General features: G+C 52.3%; 3 protein-coding genes across 7 annotated transcripts in view; 2 read left to right on the forward strand and 1 right to left on the reverse strand.

The window, feature by feature from the left end:
• Positions 1–912: 912 nt before the first annotated feature.
• On the reverse strand, positions 913–5,873 carry LOC133153793 (kinesin light chain 2-like). Of its 4 annotated transcripts, XM_061277934.1 has the most exons (14): positions 5,635–5,777; positions 4,826–5,071; positions 4,428–4,758; positions 4,151–4,367; positions 3,899–4,088; positions 3,660–3,833; positions 3,476–3,575; positions 3,179–3,228; positions 3,047–3,114; positions 2,241–2,349; positions 2,031–2,165; positions 1,843–1,967; positions 1,547–1,604; positions 930–1,446 (listed from the first exon to the last, which is right to left on the reverse strand). In XM_061277934.1, exons 2-14 carry the CDS (start codon positions 5,051–5,053, stop codon positions 1,363–1,365), a joined length of 1,869 nt encoding a protein of 622 aa, XP_061133918.1. In that variant the 5' UTR covers positions 5,054–5,071; positions 5,635–5,777; the 3' UTR covers positions 930–1,362. The 4 variants fall into 4 exon arrangements, with proteins under 4 accessions (XP_061133898.1, XP_061133928.1, XP_061133907.1 ...); XM_061277944.1 differs by having other exon boundaries at positions 926–1,446; positions 2,027–2,165; positions 4,151–4,758; positions 5,635–5,870; XM_061277923.1 differs by having other exon boundaries at positions 928–1,446; positions 4,151–4,758; positions 5,635–5,864.
• Positions 5,874–5,953: 80 nt separating this feature from the next.
• wdr55 (WD repeat domain 55) lies at positions 5,954–8,912 on the forward strand. Its single transcript, XM_061277958.1, has 4 exons — positions 5,954–6,528; positions 6,785–6,891; positions 6,948–7,217; positions 8,116–8,912. The coding sequence occupies exons 1-4, from the start codon at positions 6,022–6,024 to the stop codon at positions 8,438–8,440; spliced, it is 1,209 nt and encodes a 402-aa protein (XP_061133942.1). The 5' UTR covers positions 5,954–6,021; the 3' UTR covers positions 8,441–8,912.
• A 101-nt stretch (positions 8,913–9,013) lies between these two features.
• Positions 9,014–18,084, forward strand: part of LOC133153785 (nucleolar protein dao-5-like) — a 9,540-nt gene continuing 469 nt past the window's right edge. The window contains exons 1-12 of one of the 2 annotated variants that reach the window (XM_061277893.1): positions 9,014–9,135; positions 9,519–9,616; positions 10,393–10,457; positions 10,536–10,671; positions 11,980–12,492; positions 12,604–12,849; positions 12,963–15,374; positions 15,441–15,559; positions 15,635–16,286; positions 16,399–16,500; positions 16,593–16,815; positions 16,888–18,084. The exon at positions 16,888–18,084 is cut by the window's right edge and continues 469 nt beyond it. In XM_061277893.1, the coding sequence (XP_061133877.1) occupies positions 9,539–9,616; positions 10,393–10,457; positions 10,536–10,671; positions 11,980–12,492; positions 12,604–12,849; positions 12,963–15,374; positions 15,441–15,559; positions 15,635–16,286; positions 16,399–16,500; positions 16,593–16,815; positions 16,888–16,895 (4,554 nt within the window). In that variant the 5' untranslated portion in view covers positions 9,014–9,135; positions 9,519–9,538 and the 3' untranslated portion in view covers positions 16,896–18,084. The remainder of the gene's footprint in view (positions 9,136–9,518; positions 9,617–10,392; positions 10,458–10,535; positions 10,672–11,979; positions 12,493–12,603; positions 12,850–12,962; positions 15,375–15,440; positions 15,560–15,634; positions 16,287–16,398; positions 16,501–16,592; positions 16,816–16,887) is intronic. The other variant, XM_061277901.1, reaches the window with a different exon arrangement.

Below are 18,084 nucleotides of genomic sequence, written 5' to 3' on the forward strand. Positions count from 1 at the left end.
AGGTCCACTTAAATTTTAGAAAGTACATCAGGACTTTAAAAATATCTTCTAAATTTCAGCGACGGCTCTGTCACAATAATCGGCCAGCCCGGTGCAGTTGGGCGGTCGGCGGCGCGCTACGGTTGAGCGTTCTCTCGCTCGCTCTCTCTCTCGCTCTCTCTCGCTCTCGCACACACGCAAACCGGATATCATACGGAGGCCGCCATTACAGATGCGCAGAACGGATGAGCAAGACACGTCAGCTATATAAAGAGCGAGAGTTCAGTTCTCTACCTAAATCCGTATTACAGGTAATATTTTATTTCACAACACTTTGCCTTGTTCCTTTCTTCTCTGCTGTTCACTTCAAACACGCTCCATGCGCACGGAGCGCGGTGGTGCGTTTACGGGCAGTCGGAGAAATCAACGCCAACAAAAAAAATTACATCCAGCCTAGTTAAGACTATACCAAAGACTATAAAAATGGGACCCATTGCCTCCCTGCGTGTGTGACGATCATTGGGACTTAAAAAAAAAAAAAAAAAAAATTTTTTTTTAAAAAAAATTCATAAAAATTCGGTGCGTATTATACATGGGTACAAGCTTTTTTCCAGCATCAGCATGCCATTTTTAGGGGTGCGTACTATACATGGGGGCGCACTATACACGGAAAAAAACGGTATTCGCCCCCCCCCCCCACCGTGACTATCCTAACTTGTCTTGTAAGTCGTAAAATGTTGCACTGTCGCAAACGTGACAGAAGTAACAATGAGAGCGCCACTGCCCCCTGCTGTAGTAGATGCGCAATTACACTTTATTCTAGTACTGCCAAAAAAAAAAAGCCTGTTCCCCAGGGTCACACGCGCCCCCCCAGGAATAGCACCGCGCCCCCCACTATTTGAGAAGCACTGAATTAGCCTGACCCATCTATTCATAAAAAAAACAAAATGGCCCATGAGCCCAGTGCCAGAATGTAAACAAACGAGCGCACTGCCCTGGTACATGTTTATTAATTGATTGAAGCATCTTCAAGCGCGTTTATTGATTTGCGGAGATGTTCCTACTAAGTGTCTAGAAGAACTAATCTGCTCGGATGCAATTGTATGACATTCATGAAGGTGCTACGTTTGTACAGCAACAAGCGCTAGTTGTCCTGTTCTGAAGCCGCGTCCGCATTCTAAGCGACCGTCAAGCGAGCGACTAATCGTAGCGACGTGGTGAGTGACGCGTCGTCGTGCCAACGCCGAGGCTACCGTTTGGGCCGTGAGGCGTCTGTGTTCACATGCCGAGTGGGTATGGACAACAGTGAGTGGACGAAAAGGAAAACAAAAAGCGAGCTTGATGTGCGCCCCCCCCCCCTGAGCCCCGCCTCCAAGCTTGTATTTAGCCAATTAGGGAGTTGCGTCTTGTGAGGTCCACGTTGCTGGCGCTGAGTCCCCGACAGTCTGACAGGCCTGAGTTGGCGTCCTAAAAAAAAAAAAAAACCCCAAAAACGTTGCTTTAGCAGTGTGTGCGCGACTAGCATCCATTTAGCATCCTGGCACATTTTAGGAGTTGGTGTGCTCACCTGCGCCGTCTCCTCTGCGCTCTTGTTAAGGAAATTGAGGGAGCTCGCTCTCTTCATTCTGGTGGGGAGAGAAAAAAAAGATGATCACGGTCATTGTGGTCATGCTAACGTCTGTGGCTTGCTAGCGTGCTACACTAGCTCTGGCCTGCTAGCGTTATGCACTTGCTCTGGCCTGCTAGCGTGCTATGCTAGCTCTGGCCTGCTAGCGTGCTACACTGGCGCTGGCCTCCTAGCGTGCTATGCTAGCTCTGGCCTGCTAGCGTGCTACACTAGCTGTGGCCAGCTGGCTGACCCACCCCGGGTTGCGCGGTTCTTGAGGTCCGCTTCCCTGAAGCTTCTTGACCAGCATCTCGCTGCTCCTCCTCAGCGCGTCGCGGATCTTCCCAAAGGAGCCGCTGCGCCGAAGGGAGCCGCTGCCGTCCTAAAAGTGGGAATTTTGCATTTGAGGAGTGGCGCTCGTTTGGACCGGATGGCCGGCACTGACCCCGTTCCACTCGGCAGAGTCGTCGGCGTCGCTCTCGCCCTTGGCGCAGCTGCTGGCGCCTTCTCTGCCGTGCCGGCGCTCTCCTCCGTCCTTTAGCAGCTCCACCACCTTGCTTTGGTTGATGGCGTCAAAGCCCTGAGGAAGGAAGGGAGGGAGTTGGGGAACTCTGCGGTACTCGTCTGGCCGAGCGGCTCTCCGAGGTTTTACTACCTGCTTGCGGGACTTGCTGGCGCACTCTTCCAGCGTTTCAGCCGCCTCCAGTTTGCCCTGGCGGCGGTAGAGGGCACCCAGACTCTTCAGGGTGGTGTTGACCGTGGGGCTGGGAGAAGAACAAAAAGCTGGGGACTTGTCGCCACGGCAGCAATACGATGGATGGATGGATGGATGGATGGATGGATGGATGGATGGATGGATGGATGGATGGATGGATGGATGGATGGATGGATGGATGGATGGATGGATTGATGGATACTAGATAGATGGATGGATGGATGGATGGATGGATGGATGGATGGATGGATGGATGGATGGATGGATGGATGGATACTAGATAGATGGATAGACATGGATGGATGGATGGATGGATGGATGGATGGATGGATACTAGATGGATGGATGGATGATGGATGGATGGACGGATACTAGATAGATGGATAGACATGGATGGATGGATGGATGGATGGATGGATGGATGGATGGATGGATGGATGCATGGATGGATGGATGGATGGATGGATGGATGGATGGATACTAGATAGATGGATGGATGGATGGATGGATGGATGGATGGATACTAGATAGATGGATGGATGGATGGATGGATAGACATGGATGGATGGATGGATGGATGGATGGATGGTAGATAGATGGATGGATGGATGGATGGATGGATGGATGGATGGATACTAGATAGATGGATAGACATGGATGGATGGATGGATGGATGGATGGATGGATAAAGAATATGTCCCCATTCAATGAAATTGTAAAAGACGTCTTCCTGGTCCCCCGCTCACCTGTCCACCTTGCAGGCCTTGTACCAGCTGCCGTACTCGGTATACGGGCCGGCCTCCTTCTGCTTGGCCTGGCAGGCAAAAGGAAACATGATTCAAAGTTTCACAAGTTGCTGCGCCATTGTGCCCGCCCACCTTGCTCTCTTCTCGCTCTTCGGCGTGCATCCAAATGGGTTTGTTTTCGTCTGCAACACACACACGCACACACACAAGCTGTTTCAAATGCTTGACCAGTACGGTTGTTGTTTTTTGGTGTGAGATTTCAGTTTGTGGTCATTTTTGTGTTTACAATTTTTGGTTTGTATGGGAATTCTTTTGGAGGGGGATGTCCAAGATATTTTTTTTTTTTGGTGTGCTCATTTTTGGATTTGAGGGTTTTATTCTGTTGCGTCCCCAGTTCCAAAGGCTTTGGGTAGGCAGCCGGCGCCTTACTGTTGACGGAGCCAAAGTCGCGCTCGTGCGCTCGGGTCAGGATGTCCTTGTAGAGCGTCTCGGCGTCCTTGAACTTCCCCTGCTTGAGGTAGCAGGTGGCCTGCGGGCGGGCAACACAGGCGGCAGCCTCACACAGAGCCCAGAGCAAAAAGGACGAGAAAAGCCCATGGAAGGGCGCCCCCACCAGGTTGTTTTTGGTCTTGGCCACATTGGGGTCGTCGGCGCCCAGCTTGGACTGGTAGATCTCCAGGGCGCGGCGGTAGTAGTACTCTACCTCGGTGTACTTGGCCTGGTTCTGGCACAGCAGCGCCAGGTTGTTGAGCTGCTTGGCCACGTCCGGGTGGTACTTGCCCAACACCTGCAAACAGGAGTTGCTCCATTTTTTTTTGGAGTTGTGGAAGAAATGAGAGACGGCCGTCCTACCTTCTCGCGGATCTCCAGCGCACGCTTGCACAGCGGCTCGGCCTCCTTGTACTTGCCCCGCTTGCCGTAGAGGACGGCCAGGTTGTTGAGGGTGGCCGCCACGGCCGGGTGGTCCTTGCCCAGCGTCTTCTCCCTGATGGCCAGGGCGTCGTTGAGAAGGTGTGCCGCTTCCTTGTACTTGTTCTGGTCCCTGCGCAGGAAAATACTTCAGCGGGTCTCAAGCGGGAGCTAGAAAAGCCAATGTAGGGGCACCTGTAGACCAGAGCCAGGATGTTGAGCATGGTGGCCACGTCGGGGTGGTCGTGTCCCGACGTCTTCTCCAGGTCCTCCAAGGCCTGCTTGCAGAGCGGCACGGCCACCTCGTAGCGGCCCTGCGAGGCGTACTGGATCACCAGGTTGTGGAGGGTCCGCAAGCGGGCCGGGATTTCGTAGCCGCCCTGCTGCGCCGCCGCCTCGCCGCTGGGCTGGGCTGCGTGCAAGGATACGTTTGTCAACCGCCGCTTTTGAGGTCCGGTAGCCGCGGCCGTACCCGTCCCGTGGTCGTCGTCGTTGGGGAACAGGTCGTCCAGGCTGTCCTTGGCCGTGTCACCGCCGCCCGAGATTTGGTTCTTGTCGTCGGCGGGCGAGGCCACAGCCGCGTCGTCGTCATCCAGCTTCTTGATCTGGTTCATGAACTCCAGGTGCTTCTTCTCCTCCTCCAGCTGCGCCACGCTCTGCTCGCTGCGCTGCAGCTTGTGCTGCGTGGCCGCCAGCTCGTCGCGCAGCCACTGGTTCTCCTGGCACAGGCGCCGCACCTGCGCGCGCACCTTCTGCTTCTCCGACTCCACCGCGCTCAGGTGGCCCGACAGAGCGATGATCACCTGCCGCGACAAGACGGACGCTCGGCTCAGCGCCGGCCGGACAAAGCCGAGGGATAGGCCGGCCTACCTGAGCTTCTCCCAAGCCCAGCTCAATGGCCTCCATGCTCTTGCGGAGCGCACCCGACTTTTCCTGCACGGCCGGCGCTTGGGCGCAGTCCAGAAGCGAGTTGAGGAGCTGGGCGTGCTCGCCGCGCAGCGTCTCCAAGCCCTGCATGACGGCCTTGGTGTTGACCACGATCTCATCCTGGCTCAGACGCTCCAGGGCTTCTTCTCGAGGGTACACCATGGTGGACATGGCCGCCTGGCATCAATACTTGACAAAAAAAGGGAACATTGACGTGTCAGGCCGGGCCGGGCCGGGGCGACGCACTTTCCATTTGAAAGCGGAACCATTCAATTTGGTTCTGCTTCGCTAGTGTGCAACTGGATCAAATGTGATGTCAGTAAGAACAAGAACAAGGATGGCTTGGCCCGATCCAGGGTGTCTCCCCACCCCAAAGTCAGCTTACCTGTCCATGAGACAATTGGACCGAGGCCGTCAAAACATCACACAGGGGCCGGGAGCGTCGCGTCGCTATTGACGCCGCCTACTACGTCATCGGGCACCTGGCCGCCCCCCCCCCCCCCCCCCCCTCCCACCGCAATGCACCACTCGGCTTCACTGACACGCACAACACAAGCAGCTGATGACATGACGGCCGTCATCGAAGCGGACTTGGCCGCCATTTCATTATGACTGACAAGCACTCCATCCTCGAAATAGAGCGACAAGTGCACTCTCCCGCAAAAAAAAAATCTTGAGGACGAACGGTTGTTGACAATACCCCCGTTTAGTTTCCTCCGTTCGACTCGAAAAGCGAGAAGGAACAAACAAACCTGCATGGAACAATCCCGGGCCGGCGAACAAAGCCGCGATGTAGGGATGAGCCGCAGCGATCCGAGCAGATTCGCGTCAAGCTCCGCATACGTCACTCAAAAGCAACTTCCGGCTTTTTTCAACATTAAGAGCTAACGAACGCGACTGCCGACATATTAAAACTCTTTCAGTCAAAAACAATCTGGGTCAAGATTATTAATAGCAACGACTCGGAACTGTTCATTTTGTTGTGTCTGGCGCAACCGTCAACACACCGGATTTGCGTACACTATTCACAGATGGATGGATGGATGACCCCATACCAGTAGGTGGCGGTAGAGTACACAAACCTTTCATTTAACAGTCCGCTAAACATCGCAAGAAGAAGAAACCAAACAACTCACAACATGGCAGCCTCCGTGGAACACGCTGGAGCGCCTTCAACGTCACAAATAGACGTCAATGCAGATCCCGCAAGTTCCCAGATCGAAGCGGGTGCTTTGACTTCGGATGACGACGAAGACGAGTCGGCCGAGCCGAGGATCCTGGACACCCCGCAGGACATTCAGCTTGAGGCGGCCGCCAACACGGTGGCCGTCCACCCGAGCCGAGACCTGCTGGTGTGCGGGGACGTGGACGGGGACGTGTACGCCTTCTCCTACTCGTGCACGGAAGGTGAGAACCGCGAGCTGTGGTCCTCCGGGCACCACCTCAAGTCCTGCCGCCAGGTGCGCTTCTCCGAGGACGGCGAGAAGCTCTACAGCGTATCCAGGGACAAGGCTGTCCACGTACTGGACGTGGAGCAAGGACGGCTGGTCACCAGGATCCGCGGCGCGCACGGCGCTCCCATCAATAGTCTGCTGCTGGTAGACGCCAACATCCTGGCGACTGGAGACGACGGAGGCACGCTCAAGGTCAGACAGCGGTGCTTCTCAACATTTTGACACCAAAGCAGTAACAAGACAAGGCCAAGTCCAGATCAAATGTCAAAATCATGTCATGGTTGAACATTTGGAGCATTGTCTTGAGACCTTGTGGTCCTGAGACCTTCAAATTGTGGTCCTGAGACCAGGTACAAAAGCCAGGACAATCTCAAAACTGTAAAGTTTGTTCATACAGTCACGTCTGATAACGATGTTCGCTGTATGAATAATTTTTTTTTGCCTAAAGGTGTGGGACATGAGGAAAGGTTCGGCCATCATGGATTTGAAGCACCACGAGGACTACATCAGTGACATGGCTGTAGATGAGGCTAAAAAGATCCTGCTTACAACCAGGTGAGATTGGACAAGACTAGTTTGGAGACTGTCGGCTAACCTCCTTTGCTGTTAAGTGGCGACGGCACCATGGGCGTCTTCAACATCAAGAGGCGGCGCTTTGACTTACTGTCCGAGTACCAGAGCGGCGATCTGACCTCGGTGACGCTGATGAAGCGAGGCAAGAAAGTGGTCTGCGGCTCTAGCCAAGGCACCGTCTACATCTTCAACTGGAACGGCTTCGGCGCCACCAGCGATCGTTTCGCCCTACAGGCCGAGTCGGTGGACTGCATCGCCCCGGTCAACGATAACATCCTATGCGCTGCCTCCATTGACGGCTACATCCGGTCAGTTGAAAGCCTTCCGTTCATTACACTTGGATGTCAAATGGAAACATTCAACATTAGTTATTTTGAACGCAACCAAGCTGTAGAAACTCAACTACCGTCATTTTCGGACTATAAGTCGCACCAGAGTATAAGTCGCGCCAGCCATAAAATGCCCAAAAAAGTGAAAAAAAAACATATACCGTTTTTTTCCATGTATAATGCGCAAAATTTAACTAATTTATTGTCCTGAAATCTGGGGTGCGCATTATACATGGGTACAATTTTTTATTTTATTTTTTTTATCCGGATATGATACGGAGGCCGCCATTACAGATGCGCTTTCTTTCTTCTCTGGTGTTCACTTCAAACACGCTCCATACGAACACAATGCTCTTGTATCAGACAAGGCTTGCTGTCACAATGTACCCCTACACAAATCCGAAACATTTCTTGGCTATCGAGTTTGCTAGCGCATGCGCAGTGATACTGACCGGCAGAATAACATCGGGTTGTTCCCAAAGATGATCTTTTTTCTGAAATAATTTTACCTTCACGGACTTAAGTCGGAGTCAAAATCTGGGTGCGTATTATACATGGGTACAGGCTTTTTTCCAGCATCAACATGCTATTTTTAGGGTGCGTATTATACATGGGGGCGCATTATACACGGAAAAAAACGGTATATGTATATGTCGCCCCCCCCACCCAAACTATGAAAAAAAAAACGCGACTTGTAGTCCGAAAATTACGGTAATCAAAGTCTGCGAACTAAACGCTCATGCAAATGATCGTTAAGGGTCTCGCGGAAATTAGCGTACTAATAGCAGCTTATTAAACATGACCTCTTTTTCATTTTTAATCAAACGTCCAACTATTAAATTCCCCGCCGTATCTTTGTAACTTTTCTGCCCATCAGAGCCATCAACATCTTCCCGAACCGCGTCATAGGCTGCATCGGGCAGCACGTTGGCGAACCTATCGAGGAGCTTGCTAAAAGCTGGGACTCTCGCTTCCTGCTCAGCTGTGCCCACGACCAGCTCATCAAGTTTTGGGACATCACCTCTTTAGCCACCGCCACCGTCAACGAGTACCGAAAGAGGAAGAAAAAGGACGGACGCCTGAAATCGCTTTCCAAGAAAGCTATGGGAGAAAACGACTTTTTCTCGGGACTTGTCGAGGAGCCGCCGAAAAAGGAGGAGGAGGAGGAAGAAGAAGATGATAGCGACAGTGGCAGTGATTAAAAGTCCATTTTGTTTTGTGATTCCCGGAAAGAGTGCTCTCTCTGTCAACTAGTGCTAAGCACACAATGTTCTGTTACTCCCAACATTTAAAAACATGCAGCCGTGCTTTCTACCGCTTATTTTTGTCCGGGTGGTCGACGATGACGAGAGCTGTGCAGATCGATCCGTGTATCGACAAACGATGAAAAAAAAAATGGGACTTATAGTCCGAAAATTACGGTATTTCTATGATGTCAGATATTTTCAAATAATTATTGTGTAGAATGACGGGATCATACATTAAGAGTTGTTTGAGGTTTTCTATCTCCCGCCTACTTGTTTATTATTGTATATAATGTCTGAGTGAGAATCAAGTCATAAGTTTTTGGAATTTAAGAAAGGCAGAAACTCCAAAATGGAAGACCAGCTTGAGTTCCATGAAACATTTGTCATGAACACGAATTTCATATGAAATGAAACATTTTTGAAATTAGACCTCGCAGCATTTATTGCTTTACAAAGGCACGTTCAACTTTGACCCCTGAACGCGGTAAGGTGAAACCGGAAATGAGTTTACCGCGCCGCGTGTCACGTGACGCGGGCAGGTCTGCTTGCTTCAGTCACGTGACACGTAACGTAGTAACCGGTAAGCTTCCGGTGGCGCGGAAGCATTTTCTTTTCGCAGTGGTAATTGTCAGACTAGTTATAATTACTGGGTAAGTCAAACCTTCGTTTGTCTTCCCACGCGCCCGACGACTAAACGCGACGTCGAGTTAACGCTCAAGTTCTCCACAGAGCCGAACGGCTCCCTATTAGCATCATTGCTAGCACGCTTGTAAACAATCGAACCTAGCTTGCTGCTAATGACGCGCGTTTCACGTTAATTCTGTTTCTGTTTAATCCACCACGAAGCACGTGTTAGATACCGCTCAAATGCCATTTTGTGTATTTTGTTAAATGCGAAAGTTTGATAACGAAACGGCATGTGGCACGATAATAGTGGTGGTTACATTGTGTGTGTGTGTATAAGTAGGGAATGAACGTAAACATGACGTTTTTGTTTTGTCTCCCTTCACTTCTATGGATTTGAATTACACAGGACAGTTTTGACGCAGCAAAATGCCGGGAAAACAGCAGTTCAAACCAGGCGACCTCGTGTTCGCCAAAATGAAGGGCTACCCTCACTGGCCTGCCAGGGTAAACCCACGCACGCACACACACTCACACACACACAAGGAAGGACACAAAAAGAAGAAAAACACTACACACGTGGACTCACACATTTAGCTCTCAACGTTAACCCCAAAACGTAATGTAACAAAAAGCCCTACAAAATACCGTTTTTTTCCATGTATAATGCGCAAAATCTAACTAATTTATTGTCCTAAAATCTTTTATACATGGGTACAATTTTTTTTTTTTTAATTTAAATTTATTTATTTATATATATTTTTTAAATCCGGATATGATACGGAGGCCGCCATTACAGATGCGCTGTCTTTCTTCTCTGCTGTTCACTTCAAACACGCTCCATACGAACTAGATCACCTGCTCGTATGCTGTCACAATGTAGCCTACACAAATCCGAAACATTTCTTCGCTATCGAGTATGCTAGCGCATGCGCAGTGATACTGACCGGCAGAATAACATCCGGTTGTTCCCAAAGATGATATTTTTTTTGAAATAATTTTACGTTGACGGACTTAAGTAGGAGTCCAAATTTGGGGGCGTATTATACATGGGTACAGGCTTTTTTCCAGCATTGACGTGCCATTTCTAGGGTGCGTATTATACATGGGGGCGCATTATACATGGAAAAAAAACGGTAGTAACAACTCCTATGCATCAAATATTCTGACACGAAAAGTCTCATTCAAACACTATGTTCGTCACACTGGGTGGAAAAATAAAATCTTTATGGTGAGCATTTTATTGATTTATTTTGGGAAACTATCTTGTTCATTCCTGGCAGGTCTGTAAATTGGATGAGCCACACAAGAAGAGACTTGGCGTCTTCTTTTTCGGGACCCATCAGATGTATGTACACGTCGATTCCTGTGTGCGACATCAACTGCAATCTGTTTGTGTCAAAGAAAATCGTGTTTTATTTTTTAGAGGACAACTCCTGCCGGAAAATCTGGTCCCATTCTCTGGGAATAAGTCGAAGTACGGCACCGGCGTTCGACTCAGAGGCTTCTCCGAGGGCATGTGGGAGATCCAGAACACACCCGGAGTCGGCAAGAAATCCACAGTCAGTGTCTCTATTATCAATTTTGGCCATAACTAAGATATCATAATTTCTTCATGCTACTGTAGTTCTAGTTGCAAGAGAATTGTTTATCATTGTTTCTAGCCTTGCTTACATAAAAATGAACCGTCTCAAATTTCAATCTCGTTCATTGAAACTAATCGACGGAATCTAAGTGAAACTGTGAAGAAGAAGAAAATACACACAAATTTAGTTTTGCTTTTGTGCTACACTGTCATAGTCAATTCATTGGGACTTTTTGACAAAATCCGCTGTCCTGAAAAGTTTCTCTCCTTCGCACATTTGATTGAAACGATCAGGTTTGTCATCGTCGAGAATTTACCGAGATTGCTGATGAGCTGTTTTGAATTAGGTGCGCTGCGGCGGGGAGAACTCAAAGTTCAAACTCAGCTTTATTGTCAATCCCTTCATATGTCAGACACACAAAGAGACCGAAATTCCGTTTCCTCCATCCCACGGTGACGAGACACAGTACACGATAAACATACAAGTAGACGACACAAAAAAACAAGAAGGCACAAACAATAACTAATAAATAATAAATACATAAAATGAGTGATGAATAAACAAAGTAGAAGTAGTGCTCGGAGCGGCAACATTTCTGAATTTTGTGCCTCGCTAAAGTACCGTATTGGCCCGAATATAAGACGACCCCGACTATAAGACGACCCCCCTCTTTTTCAAGGCTCAAGTTTGAAAAAAACCTTTGTCTAGACCTTGAATGTAAGACGACCCCCTTTTTCAGTTTCATTTCAATGGAAAAAACCTCAGTAAGTGCCACATCATCCAAGAAACGTACGTCTGTTTACTTTTCATTTATTTCCTACAAAATGGAATGGCGATGTGATAAAGCCACAGATCTGTCTGCGTTGTTGTTGTTGTTGTGATACAATTTATGATTTGCTAACCTGGCTTCAAGGCCCCATTTGTTTGGTGGAATTTTCTGGAGTTCGAGTCGATTAAAGTAATTTTACTATTTTTTAGATTCATTCCGGGTTCATTTGCATTTGTTTTAGCGTAATCGCATCCTATCAGAGCAAAACAAATAAAACATCAGAAAGATGAAAGAATAACTGCAGGTTAAATCTCAATATTGAGGGGTAAAAATCACAATTGGATTATTTTTCAAAATCGTCCAGCCATAATTGTCGCTGCTACTAATCAACCATGAAAATTTTGAAGTGGTTTGTTCTGCTTGAAGTCAACAAACCTGGACAGTTAACAAGAGATGAAATGATTACAGCAAGTGCAAATTCCCTTTTTTTTTTTCTCTCCTTGTGCTCGTCTCAGTTTGCAGCTAAAGGTCCACCTGCGAAACCAGTCGCCACTTCGAAAACAACCTGCGCAGCCGCAATACCGCCTGCCGCAGTCAAAAGCTCGCCCGGAGGCGACGATGCGAACGGCGCTGCTGTGAAAACGTCTTCGGAGGCGGCTAGCCTCGCCGGCAGCACCTTGCTCCTGAAGGAGTGTGTGGTCAAATGCGGCCCGGCCAAGACTCTGCACGATCACCTGAGCGGCGCCAACGAGTTGGCGGGCCAGCCGGCGAGCTCTGTGACCGCATCCGACAGCGGGACGAAAAGTGAGCTGGTGGCAAAAACTCTGAGAAGATCTTCGTTCAGGTCACCCGCGCAAGTGCAACTGGAGGAAAAGAAAATAGATACTCAAACCCGACAGGAAGCCTCCACGGTCACAGGCGGCGCGGCGGGACAGACGCCAGGATCGACGCCACGGGGTCGAGGATGGCCGCAGAGACGAGGACGGCCGAGGAACATCCCGGCGGAAACCAAGAGCGACGTACTGCAGGTTGGCATGTGCATCTACCGAAAAAAAAAAAAAAACAATTCCAGTGAACCTTGTCTCTGTGGAGATAACGAGTTGTATTAAAAGTCGCCTCCTTTGCCTCGTCCCCGCTAGGCCAAAGAAAGCCAGACGGCGCCGAGCGGCGGCGCGCATGTGACCGCTAGCACGCTGCGACTGAAGCCCTGCGTGGTCAAATGCATCCCCGCAAAGACCCCGGACACTCGCAAGTCGGCCAGCGAGCCGGCCAGACCGTCTGCACCGACTCCGGCGGCCGACCCCGCAACTGCACAGGAAGCTTCGGCGCCCGTGGTGAAGAGGAAGCCGGGACGGCCGAGGAAAATCTGGAAAGAGAAGAGCCAGGTATTTAAGTTTAAACAAGTTCAAAAATATCAATTCTTGGCTTCATGGCTCGCTATTCCGCCCAAACATGAAACCATCAAAGCATAGTGAGCTGTTTTTGTTTGTCTTGCCAGGTTGAAGTTGAGCCATCGAAAAGGACACACGAGTCGCCGTCTCCCGCCAGCGCAAACACGCCAGACGACTCCCACGGCGCCGCGCCCGCTCCCAAAATGTCCGATCAGGCCCAACTTGCCGCCGCGCAAACATCCGGCATCGAAGATGAGCGGGACGCCGAGATGGAGAAGTTGACACCTGGCCGCCGAGGAGGGAAGAGGAAGAAAAGAGAGGAGGCGGAGCAGGAAGGAGGCGAGAAAGGAAGGACGAAGACGACGGTGGAGGCGTCGACAGCGCGCAGAGGAGGGAAGAAAATGAGGGTCGACGGGGAAAAGCGGGAAGGAGACGAGAAGGGAAAGGCGGAGGCGGCGACCGAGGAGTCCACGTTAAGCCGAGGAGGGAAGCGGAAGAGAAAGGAGACCAAGCAGGAAGCTGAGCTTGAAAAGATGCTACCGAGCCGAGAAGGAAAGAAAAAAGTCGGGGGAAAGGAGGAGACCAAGCAGAAGAGCGACAAAGAAGAGGAGATGATGGAGGCGGCGGAGGAGACGACGACGGCAGAGGAGACGACGACGACGACGACGGCGGAGGAGCCGACACCGAGCCGGAGAAAAAGAGATGACGCCCAGCAAGAAAAGATTGAGGCCATCGCGGAGGAGACGTCGCCTAGCCAAGGAGACCAGGCAAAGGCCAAAGAAGGAAAAAAGGAGCAGACCAAACAGGAAGGAAAGACAGAGGCCATGCCGGCGCTACCTAGCCGAGGAGGAAAGAGGAAGGAGGAGACGGAGCAGAAGAGAAGCGCAGACGCAAGAACGGAGGCCACGGCCGAGGAAGCGTCTGGCCGCGAAGGGAAGACAAAACGTAAAGCGAGGGAAGACACCAAGCAGATGGGAGGCGAGGAAGGAAAGGCGGTGTTGACCCCGCACGAGACGGCGCCTCGCCCAGACGAGAAGTCAAAGACAAAAGAAGCCAGAAAGGAGGAGGCCAAGCGAGGAGGAGGAGGAGGAGACAGGCTGGCAAAGACGCAGGGTGATCCGCCACCCAGCCAAGAAGACGGGACACAAACAAACCAAAGGGAGGGGAACAAGCGGTCAGGAGACGAGGAAGCAAAGACCGGGGCGACGGCCGAGGACTCCACGCTCGGCTCAGAAGAGAAGACAAGTGAAGGCAAAAAGGAAGAGACCAAGCAGGTAGGAGACGAGGAAGGAAAGGCAACGGCGGAGGAGGGCTCGACACTCGGAGAGAAGACAAAAGAAGGGGGAAAGGAACGGAACGAGAGCTTAGGAGATGAGGAAGGACAGACAGCGGCGCAGGGCTCCACACTTGGGGAGAAGACAGAAGAAGGGGGAAAGGAAGAGACCGAGCAGTCGGATGGAAAACCGCAAGGGACCGCAGGTGAGTCAACGGCCAGCCCACAAGGCCACCAAAGCGACCAGACCGAGCAGTTAGGAGACGAGGAAGGAAGGACAAAGGCCACGACGGAAGAGTCCATGCCTGGCCGAGACGGGAGGACCAAAAGAAAAGAACGGGACGAGGCCAAGCACACCAAGGTGACCACTGACGAGTTCAGGCCTAGCCGAGGAGACCAGGCGAAGGCAAAAGAAGGGAAAAAGGAGGAGAGCAAGGAAGGAAAGACAAAGGCGAGGACAGAGGAGTCAAGATCCAGCCACGGAGAAGGCGAAAAAGAGGAGACCAAGCCCACGGGAGGCAAAGAAGGAAAGACCGAGAGGACCACGGCGGAGGAGTCCACGTTGAGCCGAGAAGGAAAGATGAAGACAAAAGGATGCAAAGAGGAGGAGAGCAAGCCGGTGGGAGCCCGGGAAGGAAAGACAAAGGTGGCTCCGGAGGAGTCCGCCCTTTGCCCAGGAGAGAAGGCAAAGGCAAAAGATGTGGCCAAGCAGACGCCAGGAAAGGAAGCCGAGACCGCAGAGGAGTCCACGGTGAGCCGAAGAGGAGGCCAGAAGGATGACGACAAGCAGGCGGGAGGCCAGGAAGGAAAGACAAAGGCGACCGCGGAGGAGGGGAGCCGAGGAGAGAAGAGGAAACGAAAAGAAGGCCAAAGGGAGAAGACCAAACAGGAGGGAGGCCAGAAAGCCAAGCCGGAGTCGCCGGCAGAGGAGTCCACGCCCGGCCCAGGAGGAGGGAAGAGGCAGAGAAGACAAGTTGAAAAAGACCAGAGCAAGCGCCCAGGACACCAGGGAGGCAAGCCCGAGGTCACGGCGGCGGCGGCGGCAGGGAAAAGCAGGCCGCCCGAGGAGCGACGCAGGAAGGTGACCAGAGCCGACGCCCGGCGAGACGCCCGGCAGGGAGCCGATCGAGAGAACTGCAAAAGCCAGAGCGAGCCCAGGGTGGACCAGGAAACCAGAGGAGAGAAGAAGAGCAGGTCGAGGAAAGCGGCCGCGGCCATGGAGCAAAGCGACACCGCGGAAGAAGAGGTGAGGCTTCTCGCGCTGCTTTCTGCGTCTTGCCCGAGTCCAGCTGACAGCCGCGTTGGTCCCCAGCAGCAGCGGCGGCGGCGGAGGCTGGCGGCCAAGCGGGAGAGCGTCCTCAAGTCGCTGCGAGGTCTGCTCAAGGCCAGCAGGGGCGGCAAGCGCAGGGACACCGGCACCAAGAGCTTCACGTGAGCGCACACGTCCGGCCGGGCCCGACGGCTCGTCGCCGCCGCCTCTGACCCCTTTGCTCTTTGTCCCGACAGGAAGGCCTCCATCCGAGCCAAGCGGCCGCGGGGCCACACGCTCAAAGAATCCAACGCCAGAAAGAAGACGACGCAGCCGCCGGCGACGGCGAGTCCACCCGTCACGGAAAATACAAACGCCACGGCCAAACAAAGCGACGGCAAAGTCAAAGACAGTCGGCCGGCGTCGGAGGACGAGCTCCAGAAGAAAGATGGCAAGAAGTTGATTGGCAAAATTGTGAAAGCAACCACCAAGGTTCAGGTGAAGACCATGATGGGCGGAGCCACGGTGGCGCCGCCGGCGGCGGAGGAGGAGAAGGCGGCGGCCGCAAACACCGAGAGGACGGCGGACCTAAGCGACGAAGAGGAGAGGAAGCCGCACCGAGTCTCGGCGGAGGACGAGAAAGCCGCCACCAAGCGCGGCGACGAAAAGGACGACGCCGTCGCAAAGGCTGCGGGCAAGAGGCAACGCCATGAGCCGCCGCCGCCGCACAAGGACGCCAAGCAGCAAGGTGGCGGCAGGAGCCGCAAAGCCAACGTCCACGACGATCAGCGTTGCGACTCCGGAGAGAATCACCAGCAGGACAAGAACAACGTGAACTTGACGCCCACCGATTCCACCCTGCACAGAATCCACGGAGACATCCGCATCTCGCTCAAAAGCGACAACCCGGTAGGAACTCTATTCCGACCGTCAGTGCCATCGAGCGAGCGAGGGAGGGACGGAGGTCAAACTCAAACAGCCGTCTCACGTGTCTGCTTTTTTTTTTTTGTCACCCGCTTAGGATGTTGCCAAGTGTCTGGCGGCGTTGGATCAGCTCAGCGGCGTCTACGTAACGTCACAGCACGTCCACAGACACAGCGAGCTCATCTCCACTCTCAGGAAGGTGAGCGAGCGCCTGTCTTTTGGATTGTGTAGCTCTGCTGCCATCTAGCGGCCTCTAGACGCAATCACTGGGAAACGTCTCTGTCGCCGCAGATGCGCTTCTACCGCGCCAACCAGGACATCATGGACAAGGCGGCCATGTTGTACAACCGCTTCAAGAACGCCTTCCTCCTCGGCGAGGGCGAGGAGGTTGTGAGCGCCGCCTTCCTGCGCTCGCTGCTGAAGGAGAAGGAACGCGAGGAGGCGCAGCGCTGCAAGAAGGAAAAGGCGGCGGGAGGCGAGAAGGACCACGTCCAGGGATGCCAGGCGCCTTCAGGTTCGTTGTCGGCGGGCGACGCGTCGGTCGTTGGCGCCGTGCGTCTGACCACCCTTTTGATCTTCTTCACAGCGGACTAGCTCCTGGCGGACGGGACCGACCCACGTCCGCCCGATTCCCACGGAAACCTCGCTCCAAGGCAAAACGAGATGTTGCTCTTGATCGGACGTTTGTATCGATTCACCTTAGCCGCCGCACTCTGTTTCCGTTGGCGCTTGAAGCTAAAGCGCCACGTTTGTCTGGAAGCCATTTTACTTTTCGCCCCGTCCGTCCGTCTCTGCAGCGCGTTGTACGGGAAGCCGGAATGACACCGTTCAATTGAATGTAGTTGTAAAAAAAAATGGTTGATGAGGAAAAAAAAAGTCTTGACCGCTTTTTTTGCCCGGTTTTGCTTAGGTTGACGAAATCAGCCGTTTGCCTCGATTCTTAACGATGCATTTCAGCCGTGATCGCAGACGAGAGCGCAATACCACCCATGTCCGCAAGACGGCGCCACCCGATCGAACGCGGGAATGGAGCCCGACGCCTCGTGTGGTCCAGGCCAGGCCAGGGGAGGGGAGGGAAGGGGAGATCATGGAAGAGAGCAGCGATATCAAGTCGAGTTGATTTGTATAGCCCAAAATCACAAGCAGTCTCAAAGGGCTTCTTCACATAGACAAAAATGGAAATTATTCTCAAAGCGTCACTTTTCCTTCACAGTGGCCCGCAAATCAATCGTAGCACACCGAGCACAAAAGCACGTTTGAAATGTTGAAAGAAGCATAAGACGTGTGTGTGTGTGGGGGGGGGGGAGCATCTCTTCTGTGAGAGAGGGAGTTATCTTCTGCTTTCCTTCTCTGCCCGTTTGACTGAAAGAGCTTTGCTAACGCCAGCGAGCCATTTAGCCACAGATGCACGTATTCAGCCATGTGGGAAACGGACAGAGAAGTCGACAGACGGAACGATTACGAAAATCCAAAACATTTGGAATGAAAATAAAGCCTTTGATGGCTCGCCTGCTGATTTCGAGTGTGCTTATGTCGGTGGCGAGGAGATGGACCGGCGGTGTGTTCAACATCCCAAAATGTTGCGAGTGTGCATCCAAGTGCTCGCCATGCATCTGTCAGCGGCCGAGAGCGAGAGAGAGCGGCAGCTGTCACTTGAGTGCAATTGCAAATCGGTGGCGGCCTCCAAAGTTCTCATTTCCATGAACAACTAAAGCAAACAAATTGTGTGTGTGTAATGATCCCTCCCGGACGAATTCCTCAATGACTCCTGCGGCAACCATGA

Source organism: Syngnathus typhle, linkage group LG1 (assembly GCF_033458585.1).
Source record: "Syngnathus typhle isolate RoL2023-S1 ecotype Sweden linkage group LG1, RoL_Styp_1.0, whole genome shotgun sequence".
Taxonomy (NCBI): domain Eukaryota; kingdom Metazoa; phylum Chordata; class Actinopteri; order Syngnathiformes; family Syngnathidae; genus Syngnathus; species Syngnathus typhle.

Coding starts and splice junctions, on each gene's coding strand:
- wdr55 (XM_061277958.1), top strand. CDS start 6,022: ATGGCAGCCTCCGTGGAACACGCTGGAGCGCCTTCAACGTCACAAATA. Junction 6,529..6,784: donor ACGACGGAGGCACGCTCAAG/GTCAGACAGCGG, acceptor TTTTGCCTAAAG/GTGTGGGACATGAGGAAAGG. Junction 6,892..6,947: donor AAGATCCTGCTTACAACCAG/GTGAGATTGGAC, acceptor TTTGCTGTTAAG/TGGCGACGGCACCATGGGCG.
- LOC133153793 (XM_061277914.1), bottom strand. CDS start 5,053: ATGTCCACCATGGTGTACCCTCGAGAAGAAGCCCTGGAGCGTCTGAGC. Junction 3,229..3,475: donor CGACTTTGGCTCCGTCAACA/GTAAGGCGCCGG, acceptor TGTGTGTTGCAG/ACGAAAACAAACCCATTTGG. Junction 2,350..3,046: donor AAGGCCTGCAAGGTGGACAG/GTGAGCGGGGGA, acceptor TTCTTCTCCCAG/CCCCACGGTCAACACCACCC.